A 19,782-nucleotide genomic window follows, 5' to 3' on the forward strand; every position below is an offset into this window, starting at 1 on the left:
ACCAATAAAACAAAAATGTAATTATAAAATATAAGCCACTATGAAGGAAATGAGAAGAGTAATACAATAAAGAGTTATAGAAAGTGGTAAAAGGAGCCCTTATCAATGAGATGACATTTAGGTTGAGACTTGAAGTATGAGTGGGAGTCATAAGTTCTTGAAGGGTCTGAGAAAAAAGCATTTCAGAGAGAGGAAAACAGCAGGCACAGAGTGGGAAAGAACTTGCAATTAAATGAAAAGATCATAGTTGGGGAGAATGTCACTTCAAAGTAAGAAAGGCAGACTGGGGCTTTCCCTTAAATGCTAACATTTACTGAGTATTTGTGGTGTGCTTGGCACTGTTCCAAGCACTTTGTGGGCAATATGAATTATTATGCCATACTGACTTCCTGGATGCTGAGAGTTTGGTTTAATTTGAAGATGCACTGTTAATGCAGTGCCATGATCCATTTCACATTTGTAAATATTACACTGACTACTTTGTGTACACAGTTGATCAGAGGGGGACAGTGGAGAAATAGAAATTAATACTAGTTGATGGCATATACTAGTCAAGGTAAGAGACAAATTTGTCTTGGACCATGGTTCTGATGGTGGAGATGAGCAGTGAACAGATTTAAGATATATTTTACAAGTCTTCTGTTGATGGTTTGTATAAAGGGAGAAGGCTGTGAGGGAGAGGAAGGAGTCAGACTGGAGAGAGTTAAAGAATTGGAGAGATGATGTGTATAGATAATTTGAGAAGTTATTTGTCAGTAAAGGAGAGCAGAACTGTTCTATTTCTATAAATTTTCAAGTGGCATTTCTGTGTGTCTGTCTCTCTTTTTAAAATTCTTGGACCCAGTTATATTTTTATTCTAATCTGCCTCTCCAGATTCCAGCACCTTTTTCTCATCCCACACTTGACAGATGCTTAGAGGAAAAAAGTAGTGTAAAAAGTAGGCTAGCATTCTCAGCAGTTCTGCCCTTTTTTCATCAAAAAGTTCCTTGCTAAATCAGTCCTCGCTGGCTATATCAGAGCAAAATTATTTTGTTCTCTATGTAAAGATTTAATTCTTGAAGGCTGTCTGTGTTATGCAGGGTTAGGGGTGATAGGTATTATGTATTTTTAGCTAAGTCTTTTTAAAAATATATATATTTTATTGATTTTTTACAGAGAGAAAGGGAGAGGGATAGAGAGTTAGAAACATTGATGAGAGAGAAACATCAATTTAGCTGCCTCCTGCACACTCCTTACTGGGGATGTGCCCGCAACCAAGGTACATGCCCTTGACCGGAATCAAACCTGGGACCCTTCAGTCCGCAGTCCGACGCTCTATCCACTGAGCCAAACCGGCAGGGCGAGCTAAGTCTTAATGTACCTTAAGAGGTAAAGGTAAGTATAGCTGAATTGCAAATTCAGTTATTTTCTCAATTGAAATGAAGTGGTCAACTAAAAGATAAAACTGATTTTGTAACTGAAAGAAAAAGTACTCAGAAGAGATAGCTTTTTAGGAAAATGTTTCTTAAAAATATACAGGTTCTGTTTTGAAGCCACCTTTGACAGCAGTTTTAAGTAGACAGGGTCTTTCCTCGTTTTATGAAGCTCTGGTTTTCCATTATTATCTTCTAGAAGTAAATAAAGAAGCCACATATCAAAACAAAAGAAAGAATATTTTGGATAAGATGAGTGGGAAGATGAAAATTAGTAAGTCAGAAACCTAAAATTAAAGTCAGATAATAGATAAGGATCACAGACTACTGTTTAAATCAGGGGCTCTTAAATTTTTGATAGTTACAGAATCCTTTGAAATTCTGATATAAGTTGAAGTTTGGCTTAGAAAGTGCACAGACACATGTACATTCAGATTTGTGCATAATCTTAGGACATTGCTGAATCTGAAGAACCTGTTGGGTATATGATACCCTGATTGAGAACATGTGATCTAAATTGTAATCAGGCCTGAGGAGTATGTGGCTGGAGAGCTTAGACATTCAAATTGTGACAATGTTCTCTTCTCAAATACCAATCTTTAGGATATTTCAGACAATTTATTGTTCATTTCAAATCATTGGTATGATAGTTAATAAAGCAAAGTATTTTAGTTTTAGCTATTGAAAAATTACAATACTCTGTTCTTAAAATATTCTAATTCAAAATGCCATAGTTGGCACAGTTTTCAGAAATAAGGTAGTACACTATTCAAGATACCCTAACCATATGTTTCCTATTAATATAAAAAAAGTTGAGCCCTAGCTGTTTTAGCTCAGTGGATAGAGCATCAGCCTGTGGACCAAAAGGTCCTGGGTTCAATTCTGGTCAAGGGCACATACCTTGGTTACAGGCTCCTCCCTGGCTCGGGCCCTAGTCAGGGCTTATGCAGGAGCAAACCAGCCCACAGGTTTCTCTCACATTGATGTTTCTCTCTGTCTTTCCTGCTCCCTTCCACTCTCCCTAAAAATCAGTGGAAAAACATCCTCGGGTGAGGATTAACAAAAACAAACAAGTTCAACTGAAATATAAACAAATTTTAAATTACTGACACCCAGGTTTATACAGAAGCTGAATGAATATTTGAATATTTTTTTTTTTAGCAGTAGGTTTAAAAAAAACCTACAACCATTTGTTCTATGTACCTTTCCATGAATCTGTTTATAAATTAACTTTTATCACAAAACTGACTGTGAACTTTAAAAATGAATTTTATTAGTCCTGTGTTTATTTCACTGTTGTTAATGAAGTTGTACTTTGTTGCTATTCATTTGGCTCAGTGCCTAAGTGGAACATCTGAGCCAGTGGTACAAGTTAATAAGTTATAAATTGTTTCCTGTTAGGCAAATTATGCCAGTTAGGAAAACTAATCCAAAATTCTTAGAATTTATTGTTGAATAGGATTGAGTAGATGACCTACCTCTAAATCCTTTGGCCATGCTCTGAGTCTAGGATTCCTTACATTTTTTCACTTACTTAACTTGACCAAATAAAAAGATTTTTTTTCTTCACTCTAAATCTTTTTTTTTTTTTTTTTTTTAAAATATGGAACGCTTCACGAATTTGCGTGTCATCCTTGCGCAGGGGCCATGCTAATCTTCTCTGTATCGTTCTAATTTTAGTATATGTGCTGCCGAAGCGAGCACTCACTCTAAATCTTGATCAAGTTCCACATCATAAGAAATACTAAAAATCAAAGAGAGAAAATTCAAATATGAAATACTTTATGCTTGTAGTAAAGTGTTCTAATTTAATGTAGTGTTGATTTAACATGGTATTTTATGAGTAAACAAATGATTTATTTTTTTAGCAGATGGACAGTCAATACATTCTTTTTCATGTAACTTACCCTATAGAATTCTGGGATAGAATGATGAAGAATACAGTGCAGTTGTATATATTCACATTCAACCATGTTTGTTCAGAGAACAGTAAAATAAAAGTCATAGTTTAAAAATGATTTAATTAATTTAGATCTCTTGCTGTTCTGCTCAATAAGTTTCTGCTATACATTGTTTTTGCTCCTCCCATCGTCTGAACATGCCCTGTGGTTCTAGTGCTAGTTAGAAATTTTTCTCACAGCATAGATCCTAAACATAAGCTTGCTATTAAAAAAAGAAATATCTAGCTGTGTTGCAAGATAGTGTAATACTGTACTTTATGGATGATTTAAGGTATTCCCAATATAATTTTGAATTTATGTGACTTTTGCTTTTATTGCTATCTTTGGGACATAACCCTGTGAGAAGTAGAATGTCCTGACTTAACCCTGTGAGAAGTAGAATGTCTTAACAAGCTAATCTAAGAAAATTTGTGAATTATTTTCCCCCAAAATATTTTTTATTTTTATTTTTTTCAGTTGATCAGCAGCCTAGCCAGGTTCTAGCCAGGATCTCCAGCCAGGTTCTGTGTCTTATTGCCTTGTTACATCTGTATTTATACCAGTTGATTTTAATCCTATCAATTTCTATTCCAAAGGTTAGGGTGTTTCTTATCTCCATTCCAGGGAGTAAAGATTATGTAGCTTAAGCATGATTGATCGTAGTTAAAGTGATCAACTACCCGCCTGGCACTTAGTTAAGGGGTTTTGTTCCCTCTCTAACTTCAGGGAAAAATCCCTACCTGGGGAAACAACCTTTCTCGGAGAGGTGACCTTGGTTAAAACACATAGCGCTGCCAAACCGGTTTGGCTCAGTGGATAGAGCGTCAGTTTGTGGACTGAAAAGTCCCAGGTTCGATTCCAGTCAAGGGCATGTACCTTGGTTGCGGGCACATCCCCAGTATGAGGTGTGCAGGAGGCGGCTGGTTGATGTTTCTCTCTCATCGATGTTTCTAACTCTCTATCCCTCTCTCTTCCTCTCTGTAAAAAATCAATAAAAAAATATTTAAAAACACATAGTGCTAAGGGGAGCAAACATATTAAGAACAGTATGCCATATACGCCAGGTCCCTTGAAACATGCTGTGCAGATGTGTCTTCCCTGCAGCAACTGTGTCAAGTAGCAAGGATGGACCAGCTTCCGGTAGTCCGCAAGCACAGCCTAAATGGAGCTCAGCAGCCTGAGAGCCTAGGACATGGCCGTGTATTACTGTGCAAGAGGCACAGTGAGGGGAAGTCAGTGTGAGCCCAGACACTAACCTCCCTGAGGGAGGCAGCAGGGCTGGGCTGCAGGGAGCATCCAGGACACCAGGGGGCACACAGGACTAGCAAACCCAGGGTCTCAGCTCAGAGGCTGTCCCTGGAGGGGTTGTGCAGGCTTCCTATTGGGGTCAATGCTTTCTTCCCTCCAAGTGTCCCCGGGGCAGTTCCTCTTCCTTCTTTGTGTCTTTAATTAGATTCTCTGCAGGAAAAAAAGCAGGAAGTGGCTGTGTTCCAGATCTGGTCGACTTCTAATCTGTGCCCTTCCTGTCACCATGTCCCTGATGGTCGCTCTCCGGGTTGACAAGGAAAACATTGTAGAGATTCCTGTCCCCTCACTGAGAGCGACGTCTCCCACCCTCCCCACAGTGCTGAGCTGGGAACACGGAGTCCAGGCCCCAAACCTCACTTGAGGGTGATAAGCCCCTCGCTCTGCCCCAGGAGGAGCCATTTGGGGGCAGTTAGCCACTTGCCTCTCACTGACATGGCTGTACATAGAGGTTTAGGGTCGGACCCTGCAGGCGCTGCCTCTCTGTGAGCCTGGGAGGTGGACCCAGCTCTCAGGGTGTGCCGGGAAAGAAGCAGGAAAGAGGCCCAGTGACAGGCCCTGTCACTACCCCGCTGGGCCCCATTCCTGTGGGTCTCAGAACCTGGTCCCAGGGGACGTGTTCCAACACCTGTCCCGCTTTCCCTGGAGAATCCACCGGCATCCTGAGAACCTGCTGAAGGGAGACATGGTCCCACCCACCTCTGCTGTGCCTCCAGCTCCACAGACTCCACCCCATCCTCACTCTCTGCCTCTCACACTCTGTCCTGTGCCGCCCACACTCTCACCCCATGGAGTCTGCATAGGACATCCCCTGTGGCTGTGTCCGCCCTCTCCTTGGGCCCTTGTAGGTTTTGCCTTAAATGCACCCCCACATAATCCCCTCATTCCCATCTCCTGTGCCAGGCCCTCCCTGAGATGCCAGGGTCAGGGCCACTCAGGTGGCCTGAAGTGACCTCACGTACCCTGCCTAGCCCACGTGCAGTGCCCACGTGTAATGTCAGGTTATGCGGGCCCCATCTGTGTCAGGTGGAGACACAACTGAGCAATGACCTCACAGCACCTCCAACAGCTCACACCTTTGTTGAGGGAACCTCCAGGGGGCCATGAGCTGCAAAGCATCGTAGTGGATAAATACGTGACCATCGGGATCAGAGGGCAGTCAGTGAAGGGCTGGGGTCTGGTCACCTTTGATGTTGCCAACGTCTCGCTTGCCAGAGCCCAGGTACACAGGGAGTTCTGTGAATTGTAAAATGCAGGAGGAGCCCAACTAGCATGGCTCACTGGTTGAGCATTGACCTATGAACCAGGAGGTCACCATTCGATTCCCAGTCAGGGCACATGTCCAGAATTCTGGAAACATCCCCAGTGTGGGGCATGCAGGAGGCAGCCAACCAGTAATTCTCTCTCATCATTGATGTTTCTATTTCTAGCTCCCCTCCTCTCTAAACTCAATGTTAAAAAAATTTAATAAATAAATAAATACATACATAAAAATCTTGCAGATTTGATTCACAGTGAGTCATATATGGGAGGCAACTGAGCTATATTTCTCTCTCACATCAATGTTTCTCTCTTTCCTTCTCTCTCTCTCCTTTATTTTCCCTCTAAGAATGAATGAATGTATCCTTGGTTGAGGATAAGGAAAACAATATCTATATCTATACTTTTTTTTTTTTTACCATTTTTTTTGTCTCCTTTTTTTCCCTGCCCTTAACAATCCCCTGGCCTCCCCTACCCCCCAGTGTCTTATGTCCATTGGTTATGCTTATATGCCTGCATACAAGTCCTTCGGTTGATCTCTTACCGCCCCCCCCACCCCCCACCCCTCAACCCTCCCCGGCTTTCCTGCTGTAGTTTGACAGTCTGTTCGAGGCAGCTCTACCTCTGTATCTTTTTTTGTTCATAAGTTTATAATGGTCTTTATTATCCATGAGTGAGTGAGATCATGTGGTGTTTTTCCTTCATTGACTGGCTTATTTCACTTAGCATAATGCTCTCCAGTTCCATCCATGCCACTGCAAATGGTAAGAGTTCCTTCTTTTTTACAGCAGCATAGTATTCCATCGTGTAGATGTACCACAGTTTTCTAATCCATTCATCTACTGATGGGCACTTAGGCTGTTTCCAGATCTTAGCTATGGTGAATTGTGCTGCTATGAACATATGGGTGCATATAGCCTTTCTGATTGGTGTTACTGGTTTCTTGGGATATATTCCTAGAAGTGAGATCACAGGGTCAAATGGGAGTTCCATTTTTAGTTTTTTGAGGAAACTCCATATTGTCTTCCATAGTGGCTGCACCAGTCTGCATTCCCACCAGCAGTGCACGAGTGTTCCTTTTTCTCCACATCCTCTCCAGCACTTGTCGTTAGTTGATTTGTTGATGATAGCCAGTCTGACAGGTGTGAGATGGTACCTCATTGTTGTTTTGATTTGCATCTCTCGGATGATTAGTGACTTTGAGCAAGTTTTCATATGTCTCTTGGTTTTCTGAATGTCCTCTTTTGAAAGGTGTCTATTTAGGTCCTTTGCCCATTTTTTGATTGGATTGTTTATCTTTTGTTAAGTTGTATGAGTTCCCTATAAATTTTGGAGATTAGGCCCTTTTCAGATATAACATTGGCAAATATGTTTTCCCACACAGTGGGCTTTCTTGTTGTTTTGTTGATGGTTTCTTTTGCTGTGCAGAAGCTTTTTATTTTGATGTAGTCCCATTTGTTTATTTTCTCTTTAGTTTCCAATGCCCTAGGAGCTGTATCGGTGAAGAAATTGCTTCGGCATATGTCTGAGATTTTGTTGCCTTTGGATTCTTTTAGTATTTTTATGGTTTCCCGATCTACATTTAAGTCCTTTATCCATTTTGAGTTTATTTTTGTGTGTAGTGTAAGTTGGTGGTCTAGTTTCATTTTCTTGCATGTATCCGTCCAATTTTCCCAACACCATTTATTGACTCCATTGTATGTTCTTGCCTCCTTTGTCAAATATTAATTGAGCATATTGGTTCGGGCCGATTTCTGGGCTCTCTATTCTATTTCATTGATCTATATGTCTGTTCTTGTGCCAATACCAGGCAGTTTTGAGAACAGTGGCTTTGTAATACAGCTTAATATCTGGTATTGAGATCCCACCTACTTGGTTCTTTCTCAGGATTGCTGCAGCTATTCGGGGTCTTTTTTTATTCCAGATGAATTTTTGGAGAGTTCGTTCTAGGCCTGTGAAATATGCCGTTGGTATTTTAATGGGAAGTGCGTTGAATTTATAGATTGCTTTGGGTAGTATGGACATTTTAATGATGTTGATTCTACCAATCCAAGAATATGGTATGTTCTTCCATCTGTTTATATCCTCCTCTATCTCTTTTTTCAACGTCCTTTAGTTTTCTGAGTAGAGGTCTTTTACCTCCTTAGTTAAGTTTATTCCTAGGTAGCTTAAGTTTTTTGGTGCAGTGGTAAATGGGATTGTTTTTTTTAGTCTCTCTTTCTGTAAGTTCACTATTGGTGTATAGAAATGCCATAGATTTCTTGGCGTTAATTTTGTATCCTGCTACATTGCCAAATTCATTTATCAAGTCTAATAGTTTTTTGATGGAGTCTTTAAGGTTTTTTATGTATAATATTATGTCATCTGCAAATAAGGACAGTTTTACTTCCTCTTTTCCAATTTAGATGCCTTTTATTTCTTCTTCTTGTCTAATTGCAATGGCTAATACTTCCAGTACTATATCAAACAGGAGTGGTAAGAATGGGCATCCCTGTCTTGTTCCTGTTCTTAGGGGAAATGGTGTTAGTTTTTGTCCATTGAGTATGATGTTGGCTGTGGGTTTGTCATATATGGCTTTTATTATGTTGAGGTATGATCCTTCATCTATTCCCACCTTGCTGAGAGTTTTTATCAAAAATGGGCATTGGATTTTGTCAAATGCTTTTTCTGCATCAATTGATATGACTATGTGGTTTTTTTCTTTCAATTTGTTTATGTGATGTATCACGTTTATTGATTTGCAGATATTGTACCATCCTTGCATCCCTGGGATAAATCCTACTTGGTCATGGTGTATGATCTTTCTGATGTACTGCTGGATCCAATTTGCTAAGATTTTGTTGAGGACTTTGACATCTATGTTCATGAGGGATATTGGCCTGTAATTCTCTTTCATTGTGTTGTCTTTACCTGGTTTTGGCATTAGGGTGATGCTGGCTTCATAGAATGAGCTTGGAAGTGTTCCTTCCTCTTGGATTTTTTGTAGTAGTCTGAGGAGGATAGGTTTTAGTTCTTCCTTGAATGTTTGGTAAAATTCCCCTGTGAAGCCGTCTGGTCCTGGGCTTTTGTTTGCTGGAAGCTTTTTGATGACTGCTTCAATTTCTTCCATAGTTATTAGTCTGTTGAGATTTTTAGATTCTTCCTGATTGAGTTTTGGAATATTGTATTTTTCTAGGAATATGTCCATTTCCTCCAGGTTGTCTAATTTGTTGGAGTAGAGTTGTCCATAGTATTGTTTAACAATCATTTGTATTTCTGTGGGGTCTGTTGTTATTTCGCCTCTATCATTTCTGATTTTGTTTATTTGGGTCCTCTCTCTTTGCTTCTTGGTGAGCCTGGCTAGAGGTTCATCAATCTTGTTTATCCTTTCAAAGAACCAGCTCTTGGTTTCATTGATTTTCTGTATTGTTTTTTTGGTCTCTATGTCATTTATTTCTGCTTTAATCTTTATTATCTCCTTCCTTCTGCTCACTCTGGGCTTTTCTTGTTGCTCTCTTTCTAATTCTTTAAGTTGTAGAGTTAGATGATTTACTGTCATTTTTTCTTGTTTTTTGAGATAGGCCTCTAGAGGTATAAACTTCCCTCTCAGTATTGCTTTCATTGTGTCCCATAGGTTTTGGATTGTTGTGTTTTCATTGTCATTAGTTTCCAGATGTTTTTAATTTCTTCTTTGATCTCATTGGTAACCCAATCAATATTTAATAACATGCTATGCAGCTTCCAAGTGTTTGAGTATTTTGGGTTGTTTTTATGGTAGTTTATTTCTAATATTATGCCATCGTGGTCTGAGAAGATGCTTGGTATGATTTCAATCTTCTTGAATTTGGGGAGACTTTATTTGTGACCCAATATGTGGTCTATTTTTTAATATGTCCCATGAGCCCTTGAGAAGAATGTATATTCCATGGCTTTGGGGTGAAGTGTTCTGAAGATGTCAATTAAGTCCATTTGATCTAGTGAGTCATTTAGGATTTCTGTTTCTTTGCTAGTTGGTTGTCTAGAGGATTTATCCAGTGGTATATTAAAGTCCCCTACTATGATTGTATTGTTGTCGATCTCTCCTTTGATATCTTCCAGGAGTTTTTTTTATGTATTTGGGTGCTCCTGCATTGGGTGCATATATGTTTATCAGGGTTATATCTTCTTCTTGTGTTGATCCCTTTAGTATTATGAAGTGGCCTTCCTTATCTCTTGTTATGGCCTTCACTTTGAGGTCTATTTTGTCCGATATAAGTATTGCTACCCCAGCTTTTTTTTCACTTCCATTTGCCTGAAAGATATTTTTCCAGCCCTTCACTTTCAGTCTGTGTGATTCCCTTCTTCTCAGGTGGCTCTCTTGTAGACAGCAAATGTATGGGTCATGTTTTTTTATCCATTCAGCCACTCGATGTCTTTTGGTTGGAGCATTTAGTCCGTTTACGTTTAAAGTTATTATTGAAAGGTAATTGTTTGTAGCCATTTCTTTTTTTGTGTGTGGCTGTTTTCTTTCTGAGCTTTTTATTTCTTCTTTTTACACCAGTCCCTTTAGCATTTCTTGCATTGCTGGCTTGGTGGTGATAAACTCCCTTAGCCTTTTTTTGTCTGTGAAGCTTCTTATTTCCCCTTTAATTTTGAATGATAGCCTTGCTGGATAGAGTATTCTTGGATTCAGTCCTTTGCTTTGCATCACTTTGTAAATTTCCGTCCATTCTTTTCTGGCCTGTTGTGTTTCTGTTGAGAAATCATTTGATAATCTAATGGGAGATCTCTTGAATGTAACTTTCCGTCTCTCTCTTGCAGCCTGTTAGATTCTCTCTTTGTCCTGAACATTTGCCATGGTAATTATGATGTGTCTTGGTGTGGGTCTTTTCGGATTCACCTTGTTTGGGACTTCCTGTGCTTGTGTGATTTTTTTCTTCCCCACCTCTGGGAAGTTTTCTGATATTATTTCTTCAAATAGGTTTTCTAACCCTTGTTTCTTTTTCTGTTGTTCTGGCACCCCTATTATTCCTATGTTGTTTCATTTCATGTTGTCCCATAGCTCCCCTAGGCTCTCCTCCTGTCTTTTAATTTTTTTCTCCAATTGCTGTTCAGTTTGGGTGTGTTTTGTTTCCCTGTCTTCTAATTTGCTAATTCAGTCCTCCGCTTCTCCTAGTCTACTGTTGAAACTTACAATGGTGTTTTTTATTGTAGCTATATCACTCTTCATTTCTTCCTGGTTATTACATAATTTATTGATTTTTTTCATCTGTTTCTTCTTGCTTCTTGCATAAGTTGTTGATTTTTTTCCTCCATCTGGTTTATGCACTCTAGGACCCTTAATCTGAATTCTTTTTCTGTCATGTTGCATGCCTCTGTATCACTTAACTGCTTTTCTGGCAAGTCCTCCTTTTCTTTCCTTTGGGGGTTTCTTTGTCTACCCATGTTTGATCGTACCGCCATATCTAGATGTTGAGTCGTTCAGTGGCTGCTCCTTGGGTGGCAGTGGCTCCTCGGGCTGCGGTTGCTCCTTGGGCAGTTGTGGTAGCAGCTGCTCCTCAGTTGGTAGCAACTCCTCTGGTGGGTGCTGTTCACAGTTGTGGTGGCTCCTCTGGCTGGTGGGGGGAGGCTTCACACACAGCTGCTGTACCTCAGACAGAGACTCAAAGTGATTTCTTTGTCAATGGGAGGTTGGCCTGCTATTACACCTGTAGTGTCTTCCAACACTGATGATTCCCTGGTCTTCTATGTCTACATCTACTCTACCTAGTAAATACCATCTTATATAATGAAAGAGAAACATGTAAATTGACTGTCCCTCCGCTACGCTCACCAATCAGGAGTGAGTATGCAAATTAACCCGACAAATTTGGTGGCTTGATTTGCATACATAGGCGCTGTGCGGAGAGCAGAGCAGGAGAGCCGGCAGCTTGGGGGGACGTGGCTCCCTTGGTTGCTCCCCCAAGCCACCGGGTGGAGAGCAGAGCGGGAGAGCCGGAGGCTTGCGGGGGGGGGGGGGGGGAGACATAGCAGGAGAGCCAGCAGAGAGTGGAGCGGCTTGGGGAACTTGGCTCCCCAAGCTGCCAGACAGACCAGAGAGGGAGAGCTGGCTGCTTGGAGGACTTGGCAGGGTGGGAGGCCATGGGACAGAGACAGAGCAGGAAGGGAAAACCAAGAGTGCGGGGAGCACCAGGAGTACTCGGAATCGTAGTTCTGGTGGCAGACGGATCTCCTAGACCCGTGGTTGGCAAACTGCAACTCGCAAGCCAAATGTGGCTCTTTGGCCCCTTGAGTGTGGTTCTTCCTAAGCCTTAGGAGGACCCTAATTAAGTTAATAACAATATACCTACCTATATAGCTTAAGTTTAAAAAATTTGGCTCTCAAAAGAAATTTCAATCATTGTACTATTGATATTTGGCTCTGTTGACTAATGAGTTTGTCGACCACTGTCCTAGACCAGTGGTTCTCAACCTTGGCTGCACATTGGAATCACCTGGGAATCTTTTTAAAATCCTGATTTCTGGGCCTCATCCTCCAGAAATTCTGTTTCTTTGTTACTAATGTTGTGGCCCCACCCCATAACAAAGAAACAGAATTTCCGGAGGATGAGGCCCAGAAATCAGGATTTTAAAAAGATTCCCGGTGATTCTAATGTGCAGCCAAGGTTGAGAACCACTGCACTAGAGCAAAGTAAGCCTGGAGCAAGTTACTGTTGCGGTGGGGGATGGAGGGATAGCAAAGGTGAGAGACATAAGTAAAATCAGAGTGTCTAGGAAAAATTAAAGGGATGATAATCCTAAAACTTTCAGGAAATCTCCACCAATGAAGCAAAGAAAAAAAAAAGCCTCTATTATTCTGTAAGCAACAAACCAAATTTGGTTGGGGTCTCAGACAATTCGCTCATATGATTGCAAAGACAGAAACTCCCAGATTGAAGAGGGCTCCCAGATTGGAGAGGGTGCAGGTTGGGCTGAGGGACCCACACCCAGTGCACGAATCTTTGTGTACCGGGCCCCTAGTCTAATATGATGGGGGTCTATTTTATCTTTTAGTTTCTTCAAATTTATAGTACAGATGAGTGATCTACATAAAGGCAGAGGATTGAACTACTTTTTGTCATATATGTGACAGGCACTGTGTTAGGATGTAGGGGTACTATTTAAACAAAATATAGTCTACTATTAAGGAAATAGAAAGTTGCTAAAAGTTTTGATGAGTACAGTAATAGAAGTAAGCTGTAGGTGTTAACGGTAGTCATATGAAATGGAAGGACCCAACCCAGGCCAGGTAGGGGCTTGTTAGAAAAAAATGCTAGCTTCCTTGAAGACTCCTGAACTGACTTATTAAAAGATAAGGAATAGACTTTAACCAGAGGCAAACCGGAGAAGGTCTTTCTAGGCATGGGGAGGAACATATACAGACGTTCTGAAAGAGGGCCTGTCTTGTTTGGAGAATTGTAGTTTAGTATGGCTGGAGCTTAGCATGTGAATGGGGACTGATGAAAAGATTGGTGAGTGAAACCAAATGAAAAGGACTGTGTTTGCCCTGCTTAGGAATTTGGGCTTGAAAGTGAAGTGAAGCAATTGAAATTTTAATCAGTGTAATTGCGTGGTCAGATTTGTGTTTTAGAAAGCACTCTGGCAGTAGTCAGGAGAACAGAGTGGAATGGACTTCTCTTGGAAGCAACAAGACCATTTAGTGAAAGGCTTTTGAAATAATTTAAGCAAAAATATCTAAGGCTAGTAGAACTCGTGGTGGTGGTTGGGGAATGAATTAAAGATATACTAAGGAGGCAAAATCAGTGGAGTCACTGGTCAGAGAAAGGGTAATTGTAGTGATGACTCTTAGGTGTCTGGCCTGACTAACTCGGTAGGAGGGTAGTCTGTTTGTTAAGAGAAAAAAAATTAAGTAGAAAGGATTCACTTGGTCAAAAGATTCTTAGAGTGCCAATTTGAGCAAGGGGTATAGGTGTTTTTCATTTTCTGGTATTTGTGTATATTTTTTAAATGTGATATGAAAGAGTATAACAGTATGTATAATCAAGGAAGCTTATGTAATTCTTTTTGTAAGTCTGTTAGATTAAGGTGCACTCTAATTTAGCTTAGTTTAGGAAGGAGTGATCTACTTCAAGGCAGAGTATTAGACTACCTTTTGTCCAGCCCTTTGATTATTTAACATCTACCTCCTATGCTCTGTAAATCAGTTTTGAATTGAGAAATAATAAGTTTATTTTTAGAAAATCCAGAGATTTTTTACATTGCCATTTGTCTGTCAGACTTTTTACCTTTTGAGAAGATATGTGGTAAGATTGACTTGTCTGTGTAAAGTAGCTAATTTGATAATAGTTCTGCTGTGTCATTATGCATTTTAAAATACAAAATGACTTTCCTCAGAATGCAAACTTTGATTTTCAAGTCTTTCAGTGGTGTCACATGGCAATCACTGTTTAATCTCTTGCTGTTTAACACTCCTGACAAAGAGGATGTTTCCTTTATGTAGCTTTGTCACTCATTTTCTCAAGTCTAGATTTCTTTTAGGCTGTGAGGTACCTAAAATAATGAGCACTGCAACTTAACAAAAAATTGGAGGTATTTATTTTATTTTATTTATTTAATTAAAAACTATTTTTATTGATTTCAGAGAGGAAAGGAGAGGGAGAGAGAGATAGAAACATCAATGATGAGAGAGAATCATTGGTTGGCTGTCTCCTGCATGCCCCACCCTGGGGATCGAGGCTGCAACCCAGGCACATGCCCTTGACTGAAATCGAACCCAAGACCCTTCAGTCCGCAGGCTGACACTCTATCCATTGAGCCAAACCAGCTAGGACTAGAGGTATTGATTTTAGATTTTGAGATTTGCTCTGTAAAGGGACACTTATTCATTATGTTTATTCATTGGTTCTTGAATGTTCTGTTATTTCTTATCAGTTAGGTCTTCCTTCTCTATAGTTTTGTGATTTCTGCTGCACCTTTGAAAGCAGTAGAGAAGTGCCTCTTTCAATAACAAAACAAAAAACTGACTATAGTTTAATACTTTTTAACTTACAGAGTTAATGATGAGACTTGGGCTACTTCATTAACTCGTGCTCAATCCCCCGTAGGGTGTGTGAGGAGGCAGCTGATGAGTGATTCTCTTGGACTTCTTTCATATCTGTAATGACTATAGATATGAAAGTACATTCTGATGTCATATTGCTTGTAAGAAATTTCTCTTTAGAATAATTTTATCCTAGTAGAACTTTTCCTTTAAACATGTTTAAAAGAAACATTATTTTATTCCTTTTTGTAAAACACCCTTTTACAAAATGGTGACTATAGTCCCTGCTTTGCTTACTGTCTTCAATAATAAGCCAAAAAGGTCCCCAGATTTCAATGTTTCAGACTGAATTATTTTCCTCAGAAGTATGAAAGTTTTTAGAAATTTTTAACAGTGTATAGTTTGGCCTACATGTACAAATTTTCATTTTTAGGCGTGAGAATGGATTTGAGAGGTAGGTCAATAGGGATATACTCATTGAATTATTATAATTAAAGTCTCAGAATAACATCTGTGCAAATCCTAAAAGGTTATTGTTGTTTTACGAGACTAGTATTCTAATTGTCTTCAAAATGTGAAATGATTTGTTTGAGCTTAGTATTAGAGGAAGTATACTAATTGCTCATTTCCCCCCAAACCAAAATCTTTACTTTGATACATTAGTTTTTTCATTAATATTATAAACCAAAATTTAAATATGCGAGAAGGTAATAATTACTTTTTTATATTTCTTTAACTCTGTCTACAGGTTGTAAAAATTAAAATGAACAAACTACGGCAAAGTTTCAGGAGAAAGAAAGATGTTTATATTCCAGAGGCCAGTCGTCCACATCAGTGGCAAACAGATGAAGAAGGGGTTCGTACCGGAAAATGTAGCTTCCCAGTTAAGGTAAAAGATCACGTTTCTATAAATGTATGTGTAAAAAAGAATGGGCAGTTTATTATATGTGAAGTCCCATTAATTAGGAAAGTTAAAAGAAAAGCCTCATAAAACTAATCCTATTAATAAAAGCCTATGTGGTCATGTCGCCCTCACACTGTAATGAGCGATCACCAGGAGGCTGCGGGTGTGCACGGGTGGGCAGGGGCTTGATGCTGCATGAGCAGTGTGGAGGTGGGTCCTACAGCTCCCTGTGGCGAGGCTGGAGGGTCCCATGGCGAGGCCGGGTCCCGTGGCTCAGGCAATCCATCAAAGCCTACCTCTTTGGGGCTATAGATTGCGGGGCTCTTGCACTGTGAGAGGGCACAGGCCAGGCTGGGGGACACCCCCCCCCCCCCAGTGCACGAATTTCATGCACGGGGCTTCTAGTATCTTCATATTCTGCTTCAGTGATAGATTTAATAAAACAGGTTAAAATTAGTGATTTTTTTATTTATATTTAAACTAGAGGCCCAGTGCATGGATTCGTGCACTGGTGGGGTCCCTCAGCCTGGCCTGCAGGGATCAGGCCGAAACCAGCTCTCCAGTGTCCCCCGAGGGGTCCCAGATTGCAAGAGGGCAGTTCTCAGGTGAGGCACCCAGGGATCGAACTCTCTCCTCTCTGGTTCTGGGTGTGTCACCTGAGAACCACAGCTGCCAAGTCACCACAGTTTGGCAGCTCCTGCATTCCCCTTGGTGGTCAATGTGCTTCATAGTTACTGGTCAGTAGGCTTTTATATATATAGACTAGAGGCCCAGCACACAAAAGCTGTGCATGGGGGGTGTCCCTCAGCCCGGCCTGTGCCCTCTCGCAATTTGGGACCCCTTGGGTAGGGTCCTAGGCCTGGCTGGCGATCAGGGCCTATTGGGGCTTTCCTTCCCCCAGCAGCTGTCCCCGCCCCCACCACTGCCACTGCTTGCCATCTATGCGGCACTGTCCCCTGCCACTGGTCATCTCCCTCTGTGGGTGACAGGAGTGGGGTGCGATCACTTGGCTGGCCTGGGCCTCCCTCTGTGGGGTGATTGATTGCGGGGCTCCCAGATCGATCACCCAGCAGAGGGAGGCCCCCTTCCCCATTGATTGCCCCGCTGGCCGGTGGCCTGGGCCTCCCTCAGCGGGGCAGTCGATTGCAGAGCCCCCCCATCAATCGCACTGCAGAGGGTGGCCTGTGCCTCCCTCAGCGGGGTGATAGTGGGGCGATGGCGGGGCCTACCAAACAATCTCATTGCACCTGCCTTGGCTGGCCTGGCTCCAGTGTGTGTCATAGTTAGGTCATTCACACAGTCATTCTGCTGTTCGGTCCTTCAGTCAATTTGCATATTATGCTTTTATTATATAGACTAGAGGCCCGGTGCACAAAAATTTGTGCACTCAGGGGGAAGGGGGGGTCCCTCAGCCCGGCCTGTGCCCTCTCCCAGTCTGGGACCCCTTGGGAGATAACGCCCTGCTGGCTTAGGCCTGCTCCTGGTTGGCAGAGGGCAGGCCCAATCCCTAGGTGCAGCCCCTGGTCGGGCTCAGAGCAGGGCCGATTGGGGAGTTGGGGCACCGCCCTCTGTCATGCACAGAGCAGGGCAGATTGGGAGGTTGCGATGCCACCCTCAGTCACGCTCAGGGTAGGGCCGATTGGGGGGTTGGAGTACCGCCCCCTGTCAGTCTCAAGGCAGGGTCGATGGGGAGGTTGTGGCTCCACCCCCTGTCATGCACAGAGCGGGGCCAATCAGAGGGGTTGGGGCTCAGTACCCTTTCACGCACAGAGCAGGGTCAATCGGGGTTGGGGAGCTCCCCCCTGTCACGCACAGGGCAGGGCCCATCAGGGGGTTGGGGAACTCCCCCCTGTCACGCACAGAGCAGGGCCGATCAGGGGGTTGAGGAGCTCCCCCGTCACTCACAGAGTAGGGCCGATAGGGGAGTTGGGGCACTGCCCCCTGTCACCCACAGAGCAGGGCCGATCAGGGGGTTGGGGCGCCGCCACTGTCACACTCAGGGCAGGGCCGATGGGGAAGTTATCGCTCTACCCCATCACACACAGAGCAGGGCCCCTGGCGGAGGGGGGATAGGTTGGGGCCCCGCACCCTGTCACACACAGAGCCCTAGGGCAATCAGGGGGTTGGGGAGCTCCCCCCATCAGGCACAGAGCAGGGCTGATCAGGGGGTTGGGGCACCTTCCCCTGTCATGAACAGAGCAGGGCGGATAGGGAGGTTGTGGCCCCGCCCCCTGTCACACACAGAGCCGCAGGGCGATCAGGGGGTTTGGGCGCTGTCCCCTGTCACACTGATCCCGGTGCCGGGAGGCCTCTCGGCTCCGCTGATCCCGGTGCTGGGAGGCATGTTACCCTTTTACTATATAGGATAGAGGCCTGGTGCATGGGTGGGGGCCGGCTGGTTTGCCCTGAAGGGTGTCCTGGATCAGGGTGGCGGTCCCGCTTGGGTGCCTGGCTAGCCTGGGTGAGGGGATGATGGCTGTTTGCAGCTGGTCACACACCCTTCAGGGTGGGAGTCCCCACTTGGGTGCCTGGCCAGTCTGAGTGAGGGGCTGAGGGCTGTTTTCAGGCTGGCGGGTGACTGAAACTCCCAACTGCTCCTTTTTTTATTTTTATTTTTATTCTGGGCCAGCTTTAGCTCTGGCTCCAGCTCTGAGGCCTCTGCTGCTGAAAGAAGGTATCTGGTTTGTTTGGGTTCTATAATCGAAACACTGTATCAACTCCAGCTCTGAGATCCCGGCTGGCTGAAAGCAGGTTTCTGGGGTTTTGTTTAGCTTCTATATTGTAACAATGTTTCAAACTGCAAGCTCAGAGGCCCGCAGCGGCAGGCAGGGAACGTTGGAGTCCTCTGTCACTGAAGCAAGCAAGCCTCATGTTTGCTTCCAGCTGCCTGGCTGCCGGCTGCCATCTTGTCTGGCAGTTAATTTGCATATCACCCTGATTAGCCAATGGGAAGGGTAGCAGATGTACGGCTAATTACCATGTTTCTCTTTTATTAGTTAGGATAGGATGTTTTCTTTGTGTACCTTTGTCACAATTTTCTCATGTAGATATCTCTTTTAGGCAAGCAGAGTTAAAGAACTCACACTTCTTCATCTCAATGCTTGGTACAAAGCTATAGTAATCAAAACATTGTAATTCTGGCATAAGGAATGATGTATATAGAACAGTGATGGCGAACCTTTTGAGCTCTGCGTGTCAGCATTTTGAAAAACCCTAACTTAACTCTGGTGCCGTGTCACATATAGAAATTTTTGATATTTGCAACCATAGTAAAACAAAGACTTATATTTTTGATATTTATTTTATATATTTAAATGCCATTTAACAAAGAAAAATCAACCAAAAAATTAGTTCGCGTGTCACCTCTGACACTTATGTCATATGTTCGCCATCACTGATATAGAACAATGAAAATAGAATTAAAAGTACAGAAATAAACCTATATGTCTATGGCCAATTGGTTTTTTAAAAGAGTACCAAGACCATTCAATGGGAAAGAATAGTCTCTTCAACAAACTGGAAGAGAAAAATGGATTTTCATATAGGATAAATAAGAATTTAGACCTCCTTCCTCACACCATATACCAAAATTAACTCAAAATGGATCAACAACATAAATATACAAGTAAAAATTGCCATAAATCTCTTAGAAGAAAAAACATAGGGGTAAATCTTTATGACCTTGAATCTGGCAATATATTCTTTGATATGACATGAAAAGCATGAGTATCAAAAGAAAAAATAGATAAACTAGACTTCATTAAAATTAAAAACTTTAGTGCATCAAAGTATATTTTTATAGGAGTGAACAGACAACTACAGAATGGGAGAAAACATTTAGAAATCAGATAAGAGTCTAGTATTCAGAATATATAAAAGAACCTGCTTTCAAAATGGGCAAAGGACTTGAATCGAAATTTCTCCAAAGAAGATATACAAATGGCCAACAACATAACATCATT

The 19,782-nt window shown here is 42.2% G+C and overlaps 1 protein-coding gene and 1 non-coding gene across 21 annotated transcripts in view; one reads left to right on the forward strand and one right to left on the reverse strand.

The window, feature by feature from the left end:
- NUMB (NUMB endocytic adaptor protein) overlaps positions 1–19,782 on the forward strand; it is a 147,843-nt gene that overhangs the window by 81,992 nt on the left and 46,069 nt on the right. For 16 of the 20 annotated variants that reach the window (XM_059691293.1, XM_059691447.1, XM_059691428.1 and 13 more), the window contains one exon: positions 15,665–15,805. In XM_059691293.1, coding sequence (XP_059547276.1) covers positions 15,680–15,805 — 126 coding nt within the window. In that variant the 5' untranslated portion in view covers positions 15,665–15,679. Of the gene's footprint in view, positions 1–14,517; positions 14,713–15,664; positions 15,806–19,782 lie in introns of all 20 variants that reach the window. The other 4 variants (XM_059691322.1, XM_059691367.1, XM_059691390.1 and 1 more) reach the window with 1 other exon arrangement.
- On the reverse strand, positions 3,011–3,117 carry LOC132223485 (U6 spliceosomal RNA). Its single transcript, XR_009450481.1, has one exon. It is a non-coding gene; the product is annotated as a U6 spliceosomal RNA (small nuclear RNA).

The sequence above is a fragment of the Myotis daubentonii genome, chromosome 1 (assembly GCF_963259705.1).
Source record: "Myotis daubentonii chromosome 1, mMyoDau2.1, whole genome shotgun sequence".
Classification (NCBI taxonomy): domain Eukaryota; kingdom Metazoa; phylum Chordata; class Mammalia; order Chiroptera; family Vespertilionidae; genus Myotis; species Myotis daubentonii.